The sequence below is a fragment of the Choloepus didactylus genome, chromosome 13, assembly GCF_015220235.1.
Source record: "Choloepus didactylus isolate mChoDid1 chromosome 13, mChoDid1.pri, whole genome shotgun sequence".
NCBI classification, from domain to species: domain Eukaryota; kingdom Metazoa; phylum Chordata; class Mammalia; order Pilosa; family Megalonychidae; genus Choloepus; species Choloepus didactylus.
The window spans coordinates 47421720-47445990 of NC_051319.1; the positions used below are offsets into that span (position 1 = coordinate 47421720).

Sequence of the window (24271 nt, forward strand, 5' to 3'; positions counted from 1 at the left end):
ACTAGTCTTGATATTAAGGGGAAGACATTCTGTCTTTCATCAGTAAGAATAAACTTAGCTGTAGGTTGCTGTTTGTAAAAGTCCTTTAACAGATAGAGGAAGTTCGTCAGATCTTCTATTCCTACTTTGCTCAAAGTTTTTCTTTTTTTAATCAGAAATTGATGTTGACTTTTGTCAAATGCTTTTCCTGTGTCTACTGATATGATCATGTTTTTTTTTTTCTTTTTTTAATGCATTAATATGGTAAATTACCTTGATTGATTTTTGAGTACTTAACCAATGTTGCAATTCTGGGATAAACCCTGCTTGGTCATGATGTGTTATCCTTCTTAAATATTGGTAGATTTATTTGCAAAACTTTTGTTTAGAATTTTTGCATTTATACTCACAATAGATAGTGATAAGTAATTTTCTTCTCTTGTAACACATTACCTGGTTTTGTTACTGAGGTAATAATGGCCTCACTTCTAGAAGAGTTTTATTTTATCTTTAAATGTTTGGTAGAATTCACCAGTGAAGACTTCTGGGCCTGGAGAATTATTGATGGGAATGATCTTAACTCCAAAGTCAATTTCTTTAATAGATATAGAGCTAATCAAGTTACCTATTTCTTCTTGAATAAGATTTGACAGTGTGCTTCATACAAATATTTTTTCCAATTCATTGCAATTGTCAGATTTATAGGTTTAAAGTTGTTCACAATATTCCCTTATTATTCACCTCTCATTGTCCTTGGTTGTCTAATATCCAGTCTTGAAATCCTTTGTTTCATATATGTTGTGTGTGTTTGGGCAGTTGTTTCAGGGAGGAGAGTAAATCTAGTCCCTATTAGTCCATCTTGGCTGGAAGCAGAGGTCCAGTTTTGTTTTGTTTTGTTTGTTTTAAATATATCATTACAAACTCTTGGTTTTTGTATATTTGATTTTTTTCAATCCATTACAATCATTTTTCTATTTGTTAAAATTATCCCAACATAGGCCAATAGGGGCCACTTTATGTTTGCTTCTGGGTCCTTTTAACGTTTTCCTACTAGTCCCTTTAGTGGCAAACAGTATTCTGGCACCACAGGCTAGGCACTAGGGGTTAACTCTGCATTTGCATTCGCTGAAATTGTTTTTAAAAAGCAGTAGAGGAAAAGAGAGCAACAGAGAGAGTTTACATTTATAAACAGGAATACACTGCCAGAAAAGAACATACCTGTGTTGGAGGACATTCAACTCTGCCACTTACAAGTCACTAACCTCTTAACTGTAACATGAAGACCTCACAAGTTCTTATCTTTGCTTCCTAAATATTGATCTCTAAATTTCCAACCCCAGTCCACTAAACTTGACTTAATCTTCTCAAATTCTAGATTCTCGGCCTTGTCTATTTCTGAACTCTCATTTACATAGTTGTAGCAGCTTAGAATGAAGACCTCCTATCCCAATATTGCTTGATAATAACAGAATCTATCTGAAGACTAAGGGGGGAGGTGGTATCATCAATATTACAATGTAAATGAGAGTCTGGATACAGCCAAGATTGAGAGGACAAAAATAAAACTAAATCCAACAGCCCACAGTAATAGGATGTCATTGTTTTTCCATTTATTCCCAATCCTCTGTCTTCTTGTCCTTGGTTTAACAATCTATGATCAATCTCTAAAACCCCCAATTTTCCTTTCTAACTTGCTAAAGACTCAACTTTTCTAAGTTTCAGTGAGAACCTCTCACAGTCCCTTCTAGGGCAATGATTCCTAAATTAATAACTTCTGGGTGAAAGGAAGCTTACAGATAGATAATTTAATCCAGGCACACGATTTCATAGATAGGGAAAGTAAGGAGCAGAGATTTTATGCCACTTTCCTCTATTAGAAAACTTAGAGCCAGAGATTTACAAAACATGAGTTAGAGAGATTTTCTAAGTCATGTAAAAATTAAATACGTTGAGGCCGATAACTCTCAACCCTCTGTACCTCACATCTCCCTAATTAATTATTTAAAAATTATATCCCATAATGACAATAAGGGAAACAAAACTTTTCTAGGAGTATTCATATATTTACAAACATTTTGAAAATGTTTCAGCAACTGCTATGAAAACATTACCAGAATGCAAATATTTTAAACAATAAAGCTTTTATTTTTATTAAAACCTGAGTTCTACCCTTGGTTTCCAAGAAATAAAACAAAAAAAATATCTCGGTAAAACCTACACATGTTTAAAATGCCATCTTGCTTTTACTTGAACCCAGGAAACTAAGGAACAATATCATACCACAAACCAGTCTTCTCATAAAAGCAAAGACTATTGAGAAACTAAGATGCTTCTCAAAACTTTGAGGGCCAGCTTTGATACGAATCCAGTAGATTCTGACTGCTGACAGGCCAAACCAGCAATCTCTGTCTATAATCTTCTAAAGAACTTTCTTAGCAAATTTAACCTTCCAATGCAGACATTTGCTGTAACTGCTATTTTTGTCACAGAATAATTCTGATCTTTTAAGTACCAGTGTACCATAATTTTTGGCCATCTTAAAGTGCTCAGAGAAGCACTTACTGATCTAATAAGTCTTGTTTTGTCTTTAATGAGTACAATTTCGAGTGATCATAAAAATACCACATATGGTCATTATAGCACGTATTGTGCACAATCTGTTCATCCAAAGACATTTCTATTCTATGCCATAAACAGCATTAGATGTGACTAGAAAAACATCCGTCTACCAAGATGTTAAGGCCAAGGTTGTAGGAGATGATTAAAAAACGATGGTTACATATGGTCTTGGTTACACTAAGCTGTTCTGATAGATCAATAATTGAGAAACCAGACCTATCCTCTCCTCTAGCTCTAGGCTCTGATCCTTAAAATACAATTAATGCTGATCAGTCATTTATGACTTAGAGCAATCACAGGCTCTCTTTCAGATACCCAGGACTAGAACAGTGATATGATTTCTTTTTCCATCAAAGTTGGCATTGATTTTATAGCAATTTGGATACTAAAGCATCTACTTTAATATTAATAGCTAACATTTACTTAGCACTTATTATGGGCTTGATACTAGTCCAGTGCCTTACATATATCACTTCATTTAATACCCTAAAAAATAATTTCTGCAGTGTCCACAGTGTCACTTAACTAATAAGTGCTGAGGCAGGGTTCAAACCCAAACTAACTCCCGAGACCAAGCTCTTAACCACTGTGCTTCACTGTGCTTCAGTATAGTCCTAGGTAACTTGTAAACATTTGTTCTTTTCCTGGGAGTGGAAAGAAAGGCATTATTTCCCACTAAACTGTAAGCTTGAAGAGAATAAGCCCAAAGAGACCTGGGATCTCACCTGTTTTGTTCAGTATTGTGCTGCTAACACAGCGGTTGTTCAAAGTTGTGAAATGAAGGCAAGGTGAATGCAAAGGTTACTCAGCTTTTAAGTGGGAAAGACAAGACTCACACCCATTCTCTCAAGTGCTATTTGATACAGTTAAAATCTTTATAGTGATAAATTGCAGATAATGTACAGATAAATTTTATAGTTGTCAGTTTTTCTTTTAGATGTATCTGTGAAATTAGCTCCTGATTATCTTAGACCTCTGGAAAGAAGTAGAGATGACGTATATGTGAAAAACTACAAAGAAACTGGCATTTTCATCATTGCTAAAATATGACATTTCCTGTTTGGTATATACATGAACTATCTGAGTTACAAGGTTTTTTTTTATTAGAGAAATTATAGGTCAACAGAAAAAACACGCATAAAATGCAATAGAAAGTTAATTTGTGACATACATTCACCTCTCTTTTCACCTTACATATTCCGTTTAATTGTGTGCACTGGCCATACTCACTTCCTAAAAGCCAAATGCTTATGAGAATTTGTGATATGTGAGCAATCAAAACTGTAATAAAACTATGTTCTAAATGCAATACATTAAGTTAACATTTAAATGATTCTCGTTACAGCCATCAGATTTTTAATGTGTATATTTCAAAGCCATTAGCAATGAAAAAGCAAAAAAAATAAGCTTCTATTTGAAGCAATACAGTTATTTTAGGTTAAAAAAAAAAAAAAAGTAAGCTTCTCGCTTAAATGAGAGTCCTGATTAAGAAAGGATAGTTTGGTATTGTTGCCGTAAACTGATTTTAACTTTATCAAACTCTAATACACGTCTACAATGGTGTGACTATTCCTCGTGCAAGTACATTTAATAATGCTAGGGCCAACCGCATGAATGATAATCGGAAATGCTGAGGAGATGCAGCCATGGTACTTACCTTGGTTAGGTGAATAACTCCCTTAGAAGTTACTGAACAACCCATGAAGCCAACATACTGTAGTTCAGGACAGTGCTCAGCAAATGCTTTCACTGATTGATCTGTCACCTAGGGAAGAAACATCAACATATTCAAGGAGACATTTAAGCGAACTCAAGAACTTGGTGCCCGCAAATTTCCCCCACCCCACCTTGCATCATTAATATTTCCCTCTCCATTGAATCATTTGAATCAGTATGCAAACATGCTGCAATATCTCCTATGTTTAAACTTTTGTTTAATCCCCCCTTGACCCTGCATTCCCTTCTATCTACTACCCCATGTTTTTGTACTTCTACATAGAAAAACTCCTCAGAGATGTCAACACTGGCTCTCTCCTTCTTCACTTCTCTCTCTCTCTCTCATACACATATGCATTTTATTGAAATATAATTCATAGACCACAAAATCTAGCCTTTTAAAATGTACAGTTCAGTGGTTTTTAGTGTATTCATATAGTGCAACGATCACAAATATCTAATTTCAGAACATTTTCATCACTCCCAAAAGAACCCCATCTGCGTTAGCAGTCATTCCCCATTCCTCACTCCCCCAACCCCAGGCAATCAATAATCTTTCTGTCTCTATGGAATTGCCTATTCTGGACATTTAATATAAATAGAATCATCCAATATGTGGCCTTCTGTGTCTGACTTACTTCACTTAGCTTAATGTTTCCAAGGTTCAACTATGTTGTAGCATGTATCAGTATTTCATTCCTTTTTATGGCTGAATAATATTCCACTGTGTGGATATACCATATTTTCCACTATCTCTTGATCTCACTCTAATCAGGCTTCCATCCCTATCATTCAATTGTCACTGTGCCACCAAATTTAATGGTCTATTTTGATTCTCAGACCAGCCTCTCGGCAGCATCTGACACAGCTGGTGATCCTTCTGGTAAGAGTTTATTCACTTGCATCTGATGCATCACACTCTCCAGGTTTTCCTCCTTCCTTACTGGTCACTCTTCTCAGTCCCTTTGCTGGATCCACCTCAATTTAGTACTCAGCCCATTTCTCTTTTCTATCTTTATTCCCTAGTCTAACATCATGGCTTTAAATACTAGCAATATATTAATGCCTCTTAGGTTCATAACTCCATGAATTCTCCTTCAAACTCACTCCCCTTGGATGTCTATAGGCATCTCAAACTTAACATGTCCAAGAGAGAAATCTTTGTACTCTGATACAAGCTTGCTCCTCCCCAGGGTTCCCCCAATTAGATCTGTGGAATCACTATTCATCCAGTTATTCAAACCAAAACGCTTTCACTCAAAATCCCATCCAGTATACTAAGAAATATTTTCATTTTTTCCAAATATATCCTAAATCTGGCTACTTCTCACCTCTCCCACCACTATCACCTTAGTCCATGGTCAATGTCATCTCCAAACCTGAAAGATGGAAATAGCTTTCCAACCACAGCCCTTGCTTCCACTCTTGTTCCTCTATTGTTTATTCTTCACACAACAGCCACAGGATCTAACTAATGTCACTCTCTTGCTCAAAACTCTCTGATGGTTTTTCATCATACTTACAACCCATATTCCTTACCATGAATGGCCCCAAAGGCCCTATCTGATCCCTATCAGAACTAACCTTCTTTTATTTCCCCCATACCTCTACCACTCTTACTTATTTACTTACTTTCAGCCACAATGGTCTGAAACTATTCCTCAAACATGCCAAGCCTGTTTCTATCTCAGTGTCTTTATATTTATTCTTTCCTCTGCCCCAAACGCATTCTTCCTTGATGGTCCCAAGGCTTACTCCTTCACTTCATTTCTGTCTCTCCTTCAGTGTCATCTCCTGAGACTCTCCCCAACCACTCCACCTAAAACACTCAAATAACTGCCCCAGTCACCCTCTGTCCCTTACCCTACTTTGGCTTTCTTCATAACACTTATCACTACCTGACATTACATTATATAAATATTCACTTATTATTGTCTGACTTCTCCCACAAGAATATAAACTCCACAAAGGCAGGAACTCATCATCTCCACCTTCCATTAGGGTGACCCACCATTCCCGTTTGCCTGAAACAGTCTCTTTTTCAGCACTGAAAGTTCCGTGTCCTGAAAAAAACCTCAGTCTCGGGCAAACTGGGAAGATTGATCATTCTACCCTCTATCCAGCCCCACTTCCATGCCATCATCAGCACCTGGCATTTAACAAGAAGTCAATAACTATTTGTTAAATATATGAATGAATAATGTTTCTTCTTTCCTCTCCTCCCACTCCTTTATATATTTTTCTTCATTATATGTATTTTTAGAACACGAATATATTTGTATTATTTTATTATACTGATGAAAAAAACAGACATTATACTAGTGTCTTTACTTTCTCTAATACAGTTGGTGTGTTATGAGGGTTTTTATTGTTGTTGTTGTTGTTTTTCTAATACGGGGCAGGGACAGTTTTATACCAATGGCTCTTAACTTTGATATGTATTAGAATACCCTGAGGAGTGATTAAAACACAGACGACTAGGTCCCATGCCAGTCAAGGAGGGAAAGGGTAAGGATCTGTATTTTAACAAGCTCCCCAACTGATCCTTAGGCATGGGAAAGCTTCAGAGCCCCAGGGCTGCAAAGAAGTCACATTAGCAGCGTTTTCCATTTCTAATTGGATCTGTTTTAAATGAAGGCCAGAATGAAATTCCCTTTTTGTCTTTCCCCACCCCTGAAAAACGTCCATGTATAAAATTATATTCTTGTAATTGTGCTAAAATGTCCTTCACAGTTTCACAAAGTTGTAGTTTATAAAAGAACATCCAAATATCCTCTCTCCATATGCTAAATTTCAGATTCACTTTTCTCACTGTCAAGATGAAATCAACAAGTTAAACACCCTTGTTAGTTTTTCAAACAGCAACCACTTACATCGCCTTTGCATTAACTTTAATATGGTGACTCTTATTTTGTATCTTCCTTATCTATTCTGAACAGATATTGGAAAATAAAGGTATGTGGGTAGCATTAATTCTAAAACAATCTCAAAGGACATTTTCTTAAAATAATGAAACTGACAGCATCCATGGTACATCTGATAAAAGATTAATTCTGCCCTCAAAAGTAAAGTATGCATCAGCATATTAAGACAAAGGGTGCCACTGATAAATTAAAAATGGGCTTTCCTGACACATAGCTTTCTAAAGACATTATGTTAACAAAGACTATTTAAGGCACTAAAATTGCCTGAAGCCTCAATGAAAATCAATCTCTATTTAAAAACGGGGAGAGGGGTAAATGAGGTTAAATATATGGTCAGTTGGTTAAACACTCTGCCCAATCTCACTCTAACATCAAGGCCCTCCCTATATCCACCTTCCAGAAAGGAAGAGGAACTCAGATAAAGATTAAGGAAACAAGAAAGCTCAGGTTCAAGTGGCTAAAACTTTCAGAGATAAGGAAAAGGGTATTAAAAATACTCTTGGTGGGTCTTTCTCTTTCAGCTCAAGCAATCAGAATGATAAAAGAGCCTGAAGGAGCCTCCAGCAATAGAGACCTAGAAGGGCAAGCAAAGCCCAAGTCTCCAGGGAATGGAAACACTTACTGGGCTTGATCTGTTTTAGGAGATTAATAAAGGGCCTTGAGCATTTGAGTGAGGTCCAGCTCCACTCCTTAGAACAGAAGATAAGTTAGGATTTGTTGCAGGTCTGGCAGGAACACAATGTAACATGCGGAGTTAGGCACTAGTGAGTGTCAACTTCTCCGGGGTCTTGGAGTCTGATTGCCTAGATTCAAATGGCTGAGCCATTTACCAGCTGCGTGACTTGAAAGTCATTTCACCTCTCTGTACTTTAGTTCCTTCTAGAATACAGAGAAAATAACAGGATCTGCTTCACAGGGTAAAATGTGTGGGTAAAATTAGATAATGCATATAAAATGTTTTGAACAGTGCTTGGCACATTATAATTGCTCAATAAATTTTAGACATTTTTATCATAATCATCCTAGGTTCCCCTGTCATCTGTATTCCGATTCTTAGCAAGGAGTAGAGGATTGACATGTATAAGGGAATAATTCAGAAACAGTGTAATTAAAGCATGCTACTCTCCTGATTACTGCAAAAAATCCCGTTCATAATTTGGAGGCTCTAGGTTACAGACTAAACTATGAGATGAGAGTGAGGGAGGTAGGTGGCAGTATTGACCAATTAGGGTAAAAGGATCCAGTTTTGTTAAGGTTCTTAACCTCATTGTAATCATCTGAGGAACTTTCTGATTTAATTTGTCTGGGTGGAGTTGTGTGTTGATGTTATTTTAAAAGCTCCTGGGAGAGTCCATGGGTACCTTGGGGTATGAGAAGTTCTAAGGCCTTGCATCCAAAGTTTGGTTCTCAGACTTTGGAGCTTACTAGAAATGCAAACTCTTAGGCCCCACCACAGACGTACTTAATCCTAATCCTCATTTTAACACATCTCCCAGGTGCTTCTTATGTACTGCTCAAGGGATGAAGGATCTTGGGCTGAGAGGGAGCATAAACCAAATGGCTATACCATAAACCAAGCACTACAGAGAATTTTCTTAATAGCTTTATCGAGGTATAACATAAAATTCACCCATCCTAAGGGTATAGTTCATTGAGGTTTGTGCCAGTTTGAATGTATTATGTCCCCCAGAAAAAGCCATATTCTTTGATGTAGGCTTGTGGGGCAGACGTTTTGGTGCTGATTAGATTTGCTTGGAGATGTGCCCCACCCAACTGTAGATGATAACTGATGAGATATTTCCATGGAGGTGTGGCCCCACCCATTCAGGGTGGGCCTTGATCAGTGGAGGCTTGTAAACATGCTGACTCAAAGAGAAGGAACTCAGTGCAGCTGTGAGTGACGTTTTGAAGAGGAGCAAGCTTGCTAGAGAGAACGTCCTGGGAGAAAGCCATTTTTTTCTTGAAACCAGAACTTTGGAGAAGATGCCAGCCACGTGCCTTCCCAGCTAACAGAAGTTTTCTGGATGTCATTGGCCATCCTCCAGTGAAGGTACCTGATTACTGATGTGTTACCTTGGACACTTTATGGCCTTAAGACTGTAACTGTGTAGCCAAATAAACCCCCTTTTTATAAAAGCCAATCCATCTCTGGCGTTTTGCATTCCGCAGCATTAGCAAACTAGAACAAGGTTTAAAAACAGTTGTGTAATCATCACCACAATCCACTTTCAGATCATTTCCATCACACCACCCCCAAAATTCCCTTTATGCCCATATTGAGTTACCCCCAGTTCCTACTATCAGCCCCAAGCAAATCTTCCATCTCAATGGTTTTGCCTTTTCTAGAAATTTCATATAAGTAGAACTGTATAATACGCAAGTTTTTATGTCTTGCTTCTTAACTAGCATAGTGTTTTTGAAGTTCATCCAGGTCGTTCAAGTTCATTCATTTTATTGCTGAGTAGAATTCTGCTGTATAGATATACCAGATGGTGTTTATCTATTCACCAGTTGATGAACATTTGAATTGTTTCCAGTTTGGGGTTTTTATGAACAAAGCTGCTGTGATCATTCATATACAAGTCTTTATATGGATATATATTTTCATTTCTCTTGGGTAGATATCTGAGTTGTATTTAAGTGTATGTTTAAACTTTTTAAAATGGATTTGTTTGTCTTATTGAGTTGTAAGAGTCATTTTAATATTCTGGATACAGGTCCTTTATCAGATATACATTTCACAAATAATTTTCTCCAGTCTGTGCCTTGTCTTTTCATTTTCTTAACAGTATTTTTAGCTCTGACACTTGAGTCTATGATGCTTTTAAAGTTAATTTTCATGTATGATGTGAGGTCAGGTTAAAGGTTCATTTTTCACATGGATATCTAATTGTCCCACCACCATTTGTTGAAAACACTACATATTATGGAGGAGTTTTTAACTTATGGTCCAAATGCTCTGACTTGAAGGCTCATACTTGCTCTAGACTGTGGGAAAACCAAAAGGTAGATGAGAATTAGCAGGTGGACAGAAATGTGCCTCAAGACTTGGAAAGAAGCAATAAAAATCAGGGAAGACAGATCAGTTTGCAAAGCAGATGTTGGTCTATTAGTTAAGGCTCTGATGGAGAACCAGAGAAATGACTCTCAGCATCAACATATTAAACACATAGAGAAGGACCATCTCCTTAAGGTGGCACTTTAAAAGCCAAACTATACAATCATGTCTGCATGAAAAGGAAGGAGATGCATTTAATAGTCTTATATCAGTTGGTGGAAAGGAATGTCTGTTGGGCTTTCAGAGTTGAGAGAATCACGAAAAGCCTGAGTAACATAAACTCAAATAAAGATTCAGTCCTGGAATATTAAGAGGCCCTGCTCTAGGTGTCAAACCTGAAGCAAACAAAAACCAGAAACGCAGGAGGCAAAGGAGAAATAGAGTTGTAGAAATGTTGGTTCTTAAAAGCCTTAAGGGCTGCTGCACTTAATCAGAAATACTTTGAAGGTGGTTCCCTGTGCAGAAAATGTGAAGACAAGAGAGAAATCTCTCCAGGAGGCAGAAATGATAGGCCTACAAAATTCTAAACTAGAGGGCATATATGGCTAAGAAACTCTTGATGTGAAGAAAAATAAAAAGAAGAACAAAAGATGGATAGTACAAGGCCACTAATTTTGCTTGGAGAGTTTTTTTTTTTTTTTACATTTTATTTTGAAATAAATTCAAAGTTACAGGAACAGTTGCAAAGACAATACAAACCCCATACACAGAACTCCAGTATTCCCTGACCCCACCCCGATACCCTGATCCACTAACTTTAACATGTTGTCACACCATTATTTCTTTCTCTCCCTCCCTCCCTATCAATCATCCATCATCTATTGCTCTGTCTTCTGAACATATGAGAGCTAGCTGCACACATCCTGAACAAACACTATAACTCACATATACAATTTGCATGAACAAGAACATTCTTTTATGCAATCCCATTAAGCGCAGCTAAGTACAACAGATTCAACAATGATACAAAGCTTACATTCTATATTCCTTTTCCTTATGTCTCAGCTGTGTCCCTTTGAGTCTCCTGTCCTACATCCTCAGATCCCATCCAGGGTCATCCTTGGCATTCAATTGTCATCTATTTAGACTGTCTTTTTTTTTTTTTCCTCAATTGTGGAAACATATACAGCCTAAATCTTCCCATTCCACCTCCTCCCTAGCATTCCATCAGTGGGATCAATCACATCTAGAATGTTGCAATGCTATCACCTTCCCACCATCCATCACCAGAAACCTCCCTTCACCTCAAACAGCAACCCTACACTCATTTCTTAACTCCCCATTGCCCCTTCCCCCATTTCTCTTAACTCATACTCTACTTTTCATCTCTATGGTCATATTCTCTGATAATTTCTTTGTGTTTACTGTGGGGCTTAAAATTAAACTCTTAAATCCATAACAATCTTGTTTTTCTTTGATACCAACTTAATTTCAATAGGACACATAAATTATGTACCTATACTCCTCCATTCCCCCACCTTTATATAGTTCTTGTCAAAAATTACATATTTTACATTGAGTTCAAAACCACTGATTTGTCATTAGAGTTCATGTATTTTATATCATGTAGGAAGTAAATAGTGGAGTTACAATTCAAAAATTATTGACTTCTATTTGTATTCCATTGTGGTCAGAGATTGTGATTTCAATATGTTCAATTGGTTTGTTTGTTTGTTTGTTTGTTTGTTTGTTTTGATTTATTGAGGCTTGTTTTATGTCCCAGCATATGGTCCATTCTGGAGAAAGATCCGTGACCACTAGAGAAAAGTGAGTGTCCTGGTGATTTGGGATGTAAGGTTCTATATATGTCTGTTAAAATTCTCTATATCTCTTTCTCCTTTCTTTGTTTATCTGTCGGTAGGGCTCCCTTTAGTATCTGAAGTAGGGCAGGTCTTTTATTGGCAAACTCTCTCAGCATTTGTTTGTCTGTGAAAAATTTAAGCTCTCCCTCAAATTTGAAGGAGAGTTTTGCTGGATAAAGTATTCTTGGTTGGAAATTGTTCTCTCTCTGAGTTTTCAATATGTCATGCACTGCATTCTTGCCTCCATGGTGGCTGCTGAGTAGTCACAACTTAGTCTTATGTTGTTTCCTTTGTATGTGGTGAATTGCTTTTCTCTTGCTGCTTTCACAACTTGCTCCTTCTTGTCAGTATTTGAGAATCTGATCAGAATATGTCTTGGAGTGGATTTATTTGGATTTATTCTATTTGGAGTTCACTGTGCATTTATGCTTTGAATATTTATATTGTGTAGAAGGTTTGGGAAGTTTTCCCCAACAATTTCTTTGAATACTCTTCCCCTTCTGGGACACCAATGAGTCTTAAATTTGGATGTTTTATTTTATCTATCGTATCCCTGAGATCCTTTTCGATTTTTACAATTTTTTTCTCCATTCTTTCTCTTATTCTTTCATTTTCTGTTCTGTGGACCTCTAGGACACTGAGTCGTTGTTCAACTTCCTGTAATCTTGTATTATGAGTATCCAGAGTCTTTTTAGTTTGGCTAACAGTTTCTTTTATTTGCATAAGATCTTCTATTTTTTTATTTACTCTTGCAATTTCTTCTTTATGCTCTTCTAGGGTCTTCTTTATGTCCCTTTTATCCTGTTCCGTGGTCTTCTTCATGTCTTTTATATCCTGTGCCATGTTTTCATTCCTCGATTGTGATTGTTTGATTAATTGTGCCAAGTACTGAGTCTCTTCTGATATTTTGATTTGGGTGTTTGGGATCGGGTTCTCCATATCGTCTGGTTTTGTCATATGCATTAAGATTTTCTGTTGTTTTTGGCCTCTTGGCATTTGCTTTGCTTGATAGGGTTCTTTCAAGTTGTAAAAAAAAATACCAATCTAATTTTTCAGAAATACAAATTGGTGGCGTACACTTTCTCCAACTAACCTGCAGATGGCGTCTGCGAGTCACCTATACTCCTCAAGTCAGTTCTCCCCAACTCTGTCTCTGTGGTGTGTGGGGAAATGATTTTTGTGGGGTTCAGTTGGTGAACTCAGTTTGGGTTTGTTGTTGGAGCTGTCCGCCCTGAACATGGTGCGTGTGTCTGGGTGATCAGGGAGGCAGGGCTGCTTTAATATTCAAACCTCCCAGGTGTTCCCAGAGATTCAAGGCTGTTGCAAGAGTCTAAGCCTTCATTTCAGTTTTTCCCCAGATTTTCTCTGTCGCTGACCCACAAACCACCGGCACTGACGTAGTGTCCCTGGGTTTTCTGAGCAGGCCCCCTTCTCAGCTCTGATCTTCCAGGACCTCTGCTGAGGGGAAGGCTGTGCTACGTCACAAGTGCTCACCGTCCCTCAAGGGAAGCCCCGGGCTGCCGGGCCATGCAAGGGCGCTCTCTGCCTGATGCAAAGATTAGCCTACAATTCTTGACTGATGTAAGTTCTGAATGAAAGGCAGGTAGTAGAGCTGGGCCCCACCCCTGTATTAGTTAGGGTTCGCCTTGGAAACAGAATCAATGAGAGATGTCTCTGATTATCAAATTGTAAAAGTGACTCGCAACTGTGGGAGCGCACGAGTCCAAATTCTGCAGAGCCGTCAACAAGCTGTCAATTCCAAGGAAGACGTCCGACGAACTCCTCGGGAAACGAACCGGCAACTTCGACGAGCTCCCCAGGAAATGCTTCACTGAGCAGCTGAAGAAGAAGTGAAGGTTCTCTAACTGTCCAGCTTATAAGCCTCCAACTGATCACCCGGACCAAATCCAGCCAATTGCATTCTCTCACTGTGGAAGCATGCCCCTTGATGAGTCATCAGTCAGCTGCAGTCAACTGACTGATGATCCGACAAACCAGCCCATTGGTTTATTAACCAGCCTCAAATATCTTCACAGCAATCGTCAGGCCAGTGCCCGCTTGACCAGACAGGTAGGCCACCTAGCCAAGTTGACACATGAACCCAACCATCACAACCCCTTTCCTCTTAGAGAAGAGAGACGCCCTAGGGGGAGGTCATTAGCATTTCAATGGTCTCTCTCTGCCTGTGCTATACCTTTGTCTGGGTCACAGACAAAGGTCACAGGCCGAGGCTTTCTCCACTGAGTCGAAAAAGGAACAGAGCTAGTCCAAGGTGACCCTCCAGCTCTCCAAGGTCAGTCGTCACCCAAAGCCTCTGTCTACTTTTTGCGGATTCGTACCTCGTAGTGAGCAGTTCACACTCACTAACTAAAACCCCAGTTAGAGCTCAGCTGAGCTATATCTGCTTGCTGGGAGAAAGCTTCTCTCTGGCACCACGAGGCTTTGTACCTCGGGCTGTGGGGGAGGGGTCTCCCAATTTGGATCTGCAGTTTTTACTTACAGATTTTATGCTGTGATCTCAGGCATTCCTCCCAATTCAGGTTGGTGTATGATGAGTGGACGGTCAAGTTTGTCCCCTTGCAGTTATTCTGGATTATTTACTAGTTGTTTCTGGTTTTTTTTTTAAGTTGTTCCAGGGGGACTACTTAGCTTCCACTCCTCTCTATGCCACTGTCTTAGATCCTCTGAGAGTTACTTTTAATAAATGTGTTTCTGGATTGTTGATTTTCTGCTTCTAAAACTGGAGATTGGGCTTGTGAACACAGTTTACACTCAATCCAGGATTAGACTACTAGCAGCCAAGGAACAGAAGACGGAATAGATAATCAAAACAGCAACATTTAATAAGGCCTTACGGGGTGCCAAGCTAAGTCTTCTCTATGCATCACCTGGGATCCTCATAATGATCCTACATGACATTGTTATCCCCATTTAATACTTGACTAAAATAAGCCTATTAGAAATTGACTTGCCAAAATCAAACCACTAGCAGGTGGCAATAAACCTTGGAATTTTGGGCTCTGAATCTTTGCTCTTCACATGATACAAATTAGGTTATGATTCATTACGTGGTCCTAATCTCCCTCAAACTCAAGAGCAAATTCACCTTCAGAGAAGTAGACTGGCAGGGATCAAGGCACAATGGACCTACATTCTAGCGAACTTTTTAAGTGGAGTGCTAACCTTTGATTACTTTGTCATCTCCTGCAGACAGAATGAGAGTGCTGTGATTGTCTTGCACATTCTGAGAACCCCTACCCCACCCTACCCCACAAAAGGGGGCACATAGGAAGGGGTTGGAGTAATCTAACTCAGAAGTGAAGAATCTGGATTAATAGCAGCGAATCATAAAAGTACAGAAGTGGTAAACAGAAATCCAAGAAAGCACTTTAATCTAGAAAGGATTTAAATTAAAGAAGAAAAAAGAAAGATGAGAGAAGCTTTCACATAAAGTTCAGGATTATAAATAAAAAAGATGCCATTTATTCTTATTTTAAGACTTGAAATTCTCTTGGAACATGGGAGGAGAGATCTATCTTTATCTGAAAAAGATTCAGTAAAAGGTGTTTTTGTTTGTTTGTTTGTTTTTATCTGTGTTGAAAGATTAACTTTTGTTAATAGGTAGTTGCCAGTACACTGGGAGGGAAAGGAATTTATAGTATTAACTCTAAAAAGATAGAACAATCTTTGGACATTTTTATACTAAAGGCACTATAGAGTTATTCTCTGTATTCCTAGATGAGCATGCTGAACAATATAGTAATGCTATTTCCTACATTATTTCCTAAACGTGGAGCAGTCTGTCCCTCAGAAACTTAAGAAAAACAGTTTTCCCTAGACTTCACCCCAGACCTAGTACTAAACCAAGGCCCAGAAATACAGACTTTTAATAAGTTCTCTTAAGGATTCTTACAGCATCAGTCCAGCAACAGTCCCACGACTGACTCTAACAAACATGGCTAATTGGGTACACATTGGGGTCCCCTCCTTGCCATCTCTATTGCCTCCACCATGGTCAAGGGTACATGATCTCTCTCCTGGAAGTCTGATACATGTCAATGGCTTGTTAGTTCAAAATTGAAAGGAAAAAAAAAAAAAGAAAATAACTTTTTAATGCCAAAAGAAATTGAACTACTGATCTTATTGGTTCCAAGTGGTACAAAGGAATAGAGGATAAAAGTAAGATAAATGGCATCACAACGCTCAGGGCAGGACTTTCCAGGAAAACAGCAGCAGTACTTTGACTCTTCACTGATATGCTTGAAAACAAATGCGGAAGTTAGTGAGATGACTACTTAATCTTAAACCTGAGGACCAATTCAAGGTGTTTCTTCTATTCCCAAGGTAAAAGAACAAAGGGATCAAGAGCACAGAGGGGCTACTTTCCGGGGACTCTTCCAGGAGAATCCCAACCTTGGATTACTTGTTTTATCACTTGCAGCCACAGTAGTAAGTGGGCCTGTAAGGTGCCCTTATCCTCAGAACACAAAATAAAGCCAGCTTAAAGCAACATACTTAGGCTAGGTACTGCACTAATTCCAGTTCAGCTAGATTCACCAGACTACAAGAGTCAAATGGATTCTGTGCAGAAGCCAGATGGAATAAAAAGAGTCTGGTTTTCTGAGTATGCCCCTTGCCATGGAGCAAGGAGCACAATGGTAGATATTTAGATGAGTTACTGATTTAGGAAAGCAGGAGGGAAGTGACCCCAATCTTAAACAGCTAACCTAGTAGCATTATCTTTAAAAACATCATTTTAAAAAGCACATTTTTAACGTGTCTAGTGAAGGGCTTATTTCACAAGGGCTGCTCAGTCTCTTAAATCCCTTTAATTCAACAAATATTTGAGTACCTACTATATGCACACTTCATGTTAAGTGCTGAGGGCTGTAGGAAGATGTACAGTCCCCGTGTCCAAGGGCAGAGGCTACAGGTTGAGATGTAAACAGCTCTAGCTTTCACAGTTACCAGTGAAATCCTTGGGAAGATTTTAGTCAATGCATTGCAACCCATTTCAGTTCAGTTGGATTTCCCATGGCCTTCGGACTAGATCTAAAACCAAGGCTGAAGATGTGAGCAGACTACAGAGGACTGAAAACCAGGAATAATAGTTGTGACTTTACATGAGGGAAGCTTTATTAGTAATATTAGAAATGTAGGGCTTGAAGGACTATGAGGTTTCCTTGTGTTCCAACATACTGCAGACCCACTCATTAAAGATTGTACAGGGAGGGTAATGATGGGAAAGTTATACTTCAAAGTCCAGCAGGTACACAGAGGAGTGACTAAAGGGGAACTCTGGCCTCAGGGAGGTTGGCCAGGGACTACAGCCACAACAGGGCCCATGTCCCCCAAGGGACAGCATTATATCACATCAAGGGGCATCTCAGTCATGCCTAGCAACACCCATAGCAAAGTTAACCATCCATATCCGACAATGTCAACTACTGCGATGATAAAAATCTAAAATAGAAGTTTTAACACCCAGAAATATACATTTTACTTTTAGGAGCTTTAAAAATGAACACAATAATTTTGCTTTCCATTTGTTTATTCAATCCTTCAAAACCTATATAAAGATTCTTTTTAATTTTCTCCTCTCTTTGCTTTTCTGTATTGTATCTTTCACATGGTACAGAGTGCACATTTATATTTAATGTGCCAGGAAGCCGTCTCATTTGAAATAGTAATACAAAACACCAAACTGGCACTTCTCACATACCAGGAAATAGTTAAATATGGAGACAAAACAGTTGGTATGGATTTGCCTTACAATCAGTAAGATCATCATCATTGTGCTCTTCATTTAATAAAAACTTGATATCTTTGGTAAATATATTTTAAATCTAAAAGCAGATTATTTAAATAGAAATGGTATTGTTTTAAAACCATGGTCAGACAATAAATTTTTACTGAGAACCCTCTCTGGGCCAAGCACTGTCTGCATACAATGATTAAGACAGACAGACTGTCCTCATAGAACAACCCAGTGAGAAGACCACATGTTAAACAAATATTTATTACAAATATATCACCACACGTTTTCACATTAATATCATTTACAGTAGTGAATGGATTATTACATTTTCTACATCCATAAATATGTAGTTCAAATGGAAAAGAGCCAAAAATATGACTAAACATTATGTTTAATTATCACAAGTAAGATTTTTCCCAAACAATTTAAGTCTTAATTACACACCTGATATTTCAGGAGCACTTTAATGAATATTGCTTTTATATATGAGAAAAACAAGGATTATTTAAGAACTTGTATTTATTAATATAACTGACCGTAAATCAGCATTATACAGTTATTTAACAAGCAAATCTAATGCACATATGAACAAAATTTAATATTTTTTAGGTTTCCATTATGAAAAACTTCAAACATGTACAAAAGTAGCAGAAAAGAAATATAAACCTCATTTACCAAATGCCTGGCTTCAACAGTTATTAACTCATGGCCAATAGTGTTTCATCCATATCCCCTCCCGCTTGCAAACATCATATCATTTCTCTGTAAATATTTCAGTATATCTCTAAAAGATGAGGCCCCTAAAAATCAAAACCATAATACTATTATTGTATCTAAAAAAGTAATTCAGTAAAAACATTCATGTGAGACTTAATGAGAAATGAATTATACGTAGTTTTATGGAGATAACCTAAAACAGTGGTTTAAAGTTCTCATTAAAAATTTACCACAATTTTACAAAAATAAATAAATAAATAAGACCCTTTGTCAAAAAGGGCATTGAAATTTATAGCCAATCATTTTCTAGAAGTCTAATATTCCATTAGTGTCCAATGAGAATCTGATAATTTGAATGCTTATTTGACCTCTCTTGATTTTTGCTCATTCTATCTTGCTTAAGGTTAGCCTGGGTTTGGAAAAATCAGATCAGCTTATAAAAAGAGATTATAAGTTATGCATTAAAATATTGCAAAAGCAAAAGACATTGGTCCAAAACCAAAGGCATAAATATTTGCCCCTATTAAAAAGACCTGTGATAAGTTAGGTATGACTTAACCACTTTCCTTCAATGTGCTAACCTAGTTTCTCTAATACTGCTTTACTTTATTGAAATTCAGTATTTGAATAATCTAAATGAAATATAAGGATTACTCTATTCTGCATGTGCTCATCCTTTAATCCATGAAAGAGGTAATATACTGTTATAACCATAGGTACAAATAATCATAATATTTACAAAGTACTTTCTAGCACACATATTTTTGGACATTCACAGGGCAGGTGAAAATTTCATTTCACAAATGAAGAAACAAATTCAGACAAGTTAAAATGAACTGCCCAAGTTTATACATGAGCCCAGGGTTCTTTACACTGCATCACACTGTCTCAATAACGTACTTAAAATACGAACACTTTATTTCAGCACTAAATTTGTATCAATTAAGTAACAAGTAAATAGTTTTGATACTACAGTAGTTGTTTCATAAACATGCAATTAACTGTTTGATCATACAACAGGAAAAATGTTTTCACTCTCTTAAAGTAAGGAATCTCTCCTCCATGCTATCGAACTTTTTATTTCTAAATAAAGCCTTTAAACTAACAGATATGGATAGTCTATAAACATTCATTTTAAAGAATATAAAAAGAGAAATTTACAAGAGTCTGATTGAAGGCTAAATTAAGTCCACCAGACAGATCACTACTGAAATTTGATTGCATAGTTGTATCACGTGTTATGTAAGAAAATAAGAGAAACTAGAAGTAGTATACAAACTTGAATTGCTAATCATTTAAGTTTGAAGAAAAATAAAGGATTACATGAACTTAATTTCCAGAAGGCTAACACACACACACAAAAAATGGAAGAGCTCTGAGCAGCAGAAGAGCTAATTAGCATTTCAAAAAGCAGGCTAAAATTTACAAATGAAGGGAAAAGCCAGGTATGATAAAGGTAATTTACTTAGACTTCCAAAATGTCCATGGTTCTTGCATTACCTACAGAACTCTGAATTCTCTGCCCTTCTTCCTCAACCTCTGCCTGAATACCATTTCCTCTCAATTCTTTTTGTTGTCCCCTCCCCTTTCCTGCATTTCCATCTGTCACCTTACCTCCTTTCTCTGGTTCTTCCTTTTCCTTATTTTTTCTTCTGAATGCGTCACATCCTTCTTTAACTGGCTGATCATGATATGGAATGAAAGCTTTTTAGATATAATCATTGTTCTAATCTAAAACCAGTGAAATTAAATTTTTGTTTATCTCAAAAAGAAATTTAAGGTTATGTGACTCTATACAAAAATCACTAGACTTAGACTGCCTCCACCTCTTACTAGCCATGTGACCTTAAGGAAGTTATTTAGTATCTGAAAAGTGAGAAAATGAGAAACCAACCTAATGGGGTTATTGTGAGCATTCCAACAGAATACCACATGCTGAGCACATACTATACTAAGTGCTCAAAAAAGGCTAGCCAATATTCAATGTGTACACTTTTTCCCCCACTTTCTTAGACTTGATTTTAAACATTATTGTGCAAAGTTAACTTTTCTTCCCATCATTATATTTGACAGGATATAAATCAACATTTGTATAATTTATATAACATCTTATGTATTTTTAAATCTCTGTTATATTTCCTATCTCCCCAAGTCCCACCCCCACCAAGCCATTAGAAACAGAAATGACAACCATACATTCATAATAAACTTGTTAATCAGGCTGAAGTTACATATACTTGTTCATTAGGCTGAAGTTATATATCAGGGACAAAGAAAAATTCCAAGTTAAATGAGGCTTCCAGTGAGTAAAATATCAGCAGGTTTAAATGTACATTAACATATTCAACTGTACTTTGAAATATATATAAAACTATAAATAACAAAAGCAATTTAAAAATTATGTATTTTGTTAAACTATACTGATTCTATTTTTCATGTTCTAACTTGACATTATTTTATTCTAACAGCACTTGGATATGGCAGTGCATACATAATGCTGTTAAAGTCTTTGGAAAACACAACAAAGTATATACACCCAAAATTAGGCTTCATAATGATCTTAAATATACAAGGTCTTGGGTAATAAGTAGAATAGCAAAGATTCTTATTTGTGATTACAAGGAAGTTTTCTATTGAGGCATTTAACTCATGCATATATGAGTAGACTTGATTTAAATGTACAATATTCCATAACAACAAAAGAAACCACCCATCCCTGGAAGATTGATGTCTAATATGCAAAAATAAAATGCCCAGAACCAAAAGCATAACCTTCAAAAACTCTCCTGTATTTGTGAAAATATTTCAAATTAGGCTTTAATATTTTAACAGGAGAAAATGCTTCCTGAGATGAATATAATCTAACCAAGGTATAAAGCTCTAACAATCTGTGTTTTAATCATAAATGAAAGACAATAATCACTTGTAAAAAAAAAAAAAAAAAAGAGTACAAACACCCTTACGTATGAATATAGAACATTTCTTACATATTCATGTTTAACACTCTTTAAACAAGAAAACCTATCATCAAAAAACAAAGCCTAAAATTAGGTTATACATTTTTCATCATGTCAGACAAAATATATTCACAGCTCACTAAATGTTCTTTCCTACATGTCAAACAGTTCATAAAATTCAACCTCCTTTAAATAAGGTTCTGACAATAATTGGAAATAAAATGGAGAGTTTGTCATCCACCCTAACCTAGTTCACTTGGCACACAACACTTCACCCTCCACAAAGGAAGCCATGTTAATACGTATAAAGAAGGCATTTTGTCAGTTTGGGCAGGGGAAAAAACATATAGACATGCACTGTATAAATCTGTTTTATTTCTAAATTAGAAGCTCAGAAAGGGCAAAGCTCTTGTACAACATCAAGACAGATTCCTCTCTCCAGGTACAGGAAGCAAAGGAGGTTTTTAAGTATATCACGAGAACTTTCTACCAAGTCCAGTTAACCAGTTATCAGTAGCACAGGGCCTGACAGATGGTAGGTGCTCAATAAACATTTATTGAACACATGAATGAAAAAAATGAATGAATGAATTAATCAACCCAGGAAAGGCAGGTACTGGAAAATCCTATCACTGAGGACAAAATGACAAATGGAATGCAGAATTTCTGTTATTAAGAGAAAGTCAATATTTGAGTGCCTATTTGTCAGGTACTGTGCTAGGTTATTTTCATTTATATTTATTACTGCTACAATGTATAAGTCTTAAGGATCTTGTTTACACATTTTTATCTAGAAAGAGCACTTCTAAGGACTTCAAAGCCCAAGACAAAGCAGAGAAGGAGGCAGACTTATGGACCAGGGTGCTCACTGAAATATTATTTATAGTAATAAAAAATTTGAAGCCACCTAAGGTATGATTTTAGGAGAATGGTTAAATGATGGTGTATATTTTTGATAGAGCACTGTGTGATCATTAAAAATCATTTTTTCTAAAACTATTTATTGAAGTGGGAAATACAACATAATTGAAAAGCAGGACATAAATCTCTTGAGAGAATAAACATGATTTCAATAGGAAGTATATATGCAGGCAAAAAAACTGAGGCACTAAATGAGTGTGATTTTAATTTTCTTTATGCCTTTCTTTATTTTTCCAAAGTTTGATATAAATAATTTTTACTCTTATAGAAACAACAAATACTAAAAAAGGGGAAAAAAGTGACAAAACTTTTTAAACTTCATTTTCTTATTCTTTATTCTCTTATTTTAACCAAAATAATTTTCATACAAGTGTAGAATCATTTAATGAAATGTAAATTTTCTTACAAATGGAAAAAAAGATTATAAATTACTTTAACACACAAAATACTAAACATAAATTAGTATCATATTTCTACCTGGCCTTTATTCTTCCAAAATAACCTCTACAAACCATGCAGTAAGAAAAAATTAATTTAAAATGGTATTCACTACACATCTAAGTACACTTTGCTTCGGAAAGTCTAAAACAACCATATTTGAAATCTGCATTTTCCCCCATAGATGGAAAAATGCAAATAAAAAGTTTCCCCAGTCATTTCTGAGATGGCCAAATTGCTGCCTCACTTCTGCCCAATACCCATCTGCTAGATGCTGTCCCCACAAAGTGGTGACTTGTTCTGCCCCTCCTGCCCTGTTCCTGTGTGTTCATGTCTGTCTAATGGATTCCACCCTGACTTTGAGCCAAACGTAATCATCCAAACCCCCAAAGCCTTTCTGTTGGGGCCCACCATCTCATAATGTCTGTCTATCTCCCCTACACACACACTTCAGTTTCTGGCGCTCCCCTTCTAGCTACAGGAATTCAAATGAATACAAGGGATTGCATGGGGAAGAGACGTCATATTACTTATGCTTTCCTTATTCCCCCTACTCCCGAGTCTCCACTTCTTCCTCCTATTTTCAAAATACACATAACACAAAACAGAAACAGGCATGGGGGATGTGGGGAATCTATATAAATTCAGATGATTAAAACCTGGATCTGTAATTACAAGAACTGGATTTGAATCATTCATTTCGCCACACACCAGCCATATACTTCAACTCTTCAAACCTCAAAATTCTCATAGGAAACAGAAATTAAATGAGATAATGCATGTAAAGTAGTCATATAGTATAAGCTCAGTACAACTGCTTTAAAATAAATCAGTTAATTTAGCCAAAGAAAAACTTGTATGTTAATCTGAAGGAAAATCTGAGTTTTCAGAATTTTGTAAAGGAAAAAAAAAAACCCTAAAGCATCAAAAGAAGTATATCTTTGTTGAACAAGGTTTTTTGGTTTAGTTTTTTTGAGGGTGTTCAGTTTCTTTTATGAAATCATGGGCAATTTATAGTTACCTGGCATTGCAGAATTCACTATATTCAGAGTAGGCAATGTATCGTAGTGAAGTAAGTGCCTAATTGTGTGTCAGACTTTAATTATAATTTCATTCACAAATGTTTACATTGACTATGTGATATGCACACTCTCAAAAAAATAAAGATCTGTCTAGTAGGGAGTGGAAAGTAATTGTTAGATGCCCAGAATAACATGAGATAAATACTGAAAGTTATGCAAAAACTGCTCTGCGAACCAGAAAAGAAAGTAATAAATTCTACATATAAGTGGGGACCAAATAGTATCCGGAAAGCTAGAAAAAAAAAACAAAAAGACCTTTGTAAGATCATTCCAGATATGTAGGTGAGGTAGGAATACTGT

The 24271-nt window shown here is 36.7% G+C and overlaps 1 protein-coding gene across 3 annotated transcripts in view; it reads right to left on the bottom strand.

Annotated features, from left to right (window-relative positions):
• Window positions 1-24271, bottom strand: part of FBXL17 (F-box and leucine rich repeat protein 17) — a 564196-nt gene that overhangs the window by 398812 nt on the left and 141113 nt on the right. For all 3 annotated transcript variants that reach the window (XM_037801526.1, XM_037801527.1, XM_037801528.1), the window contains exon 5: window positions 4256-4363. In XM_037801526.1, coding sequence (XP_037657454.1) covers window positions 4256-4363 — 108 coding nt within the window. The remainder of the gene's footprint in view (window positions 1-4255; window positions 4364-24271) is intronic.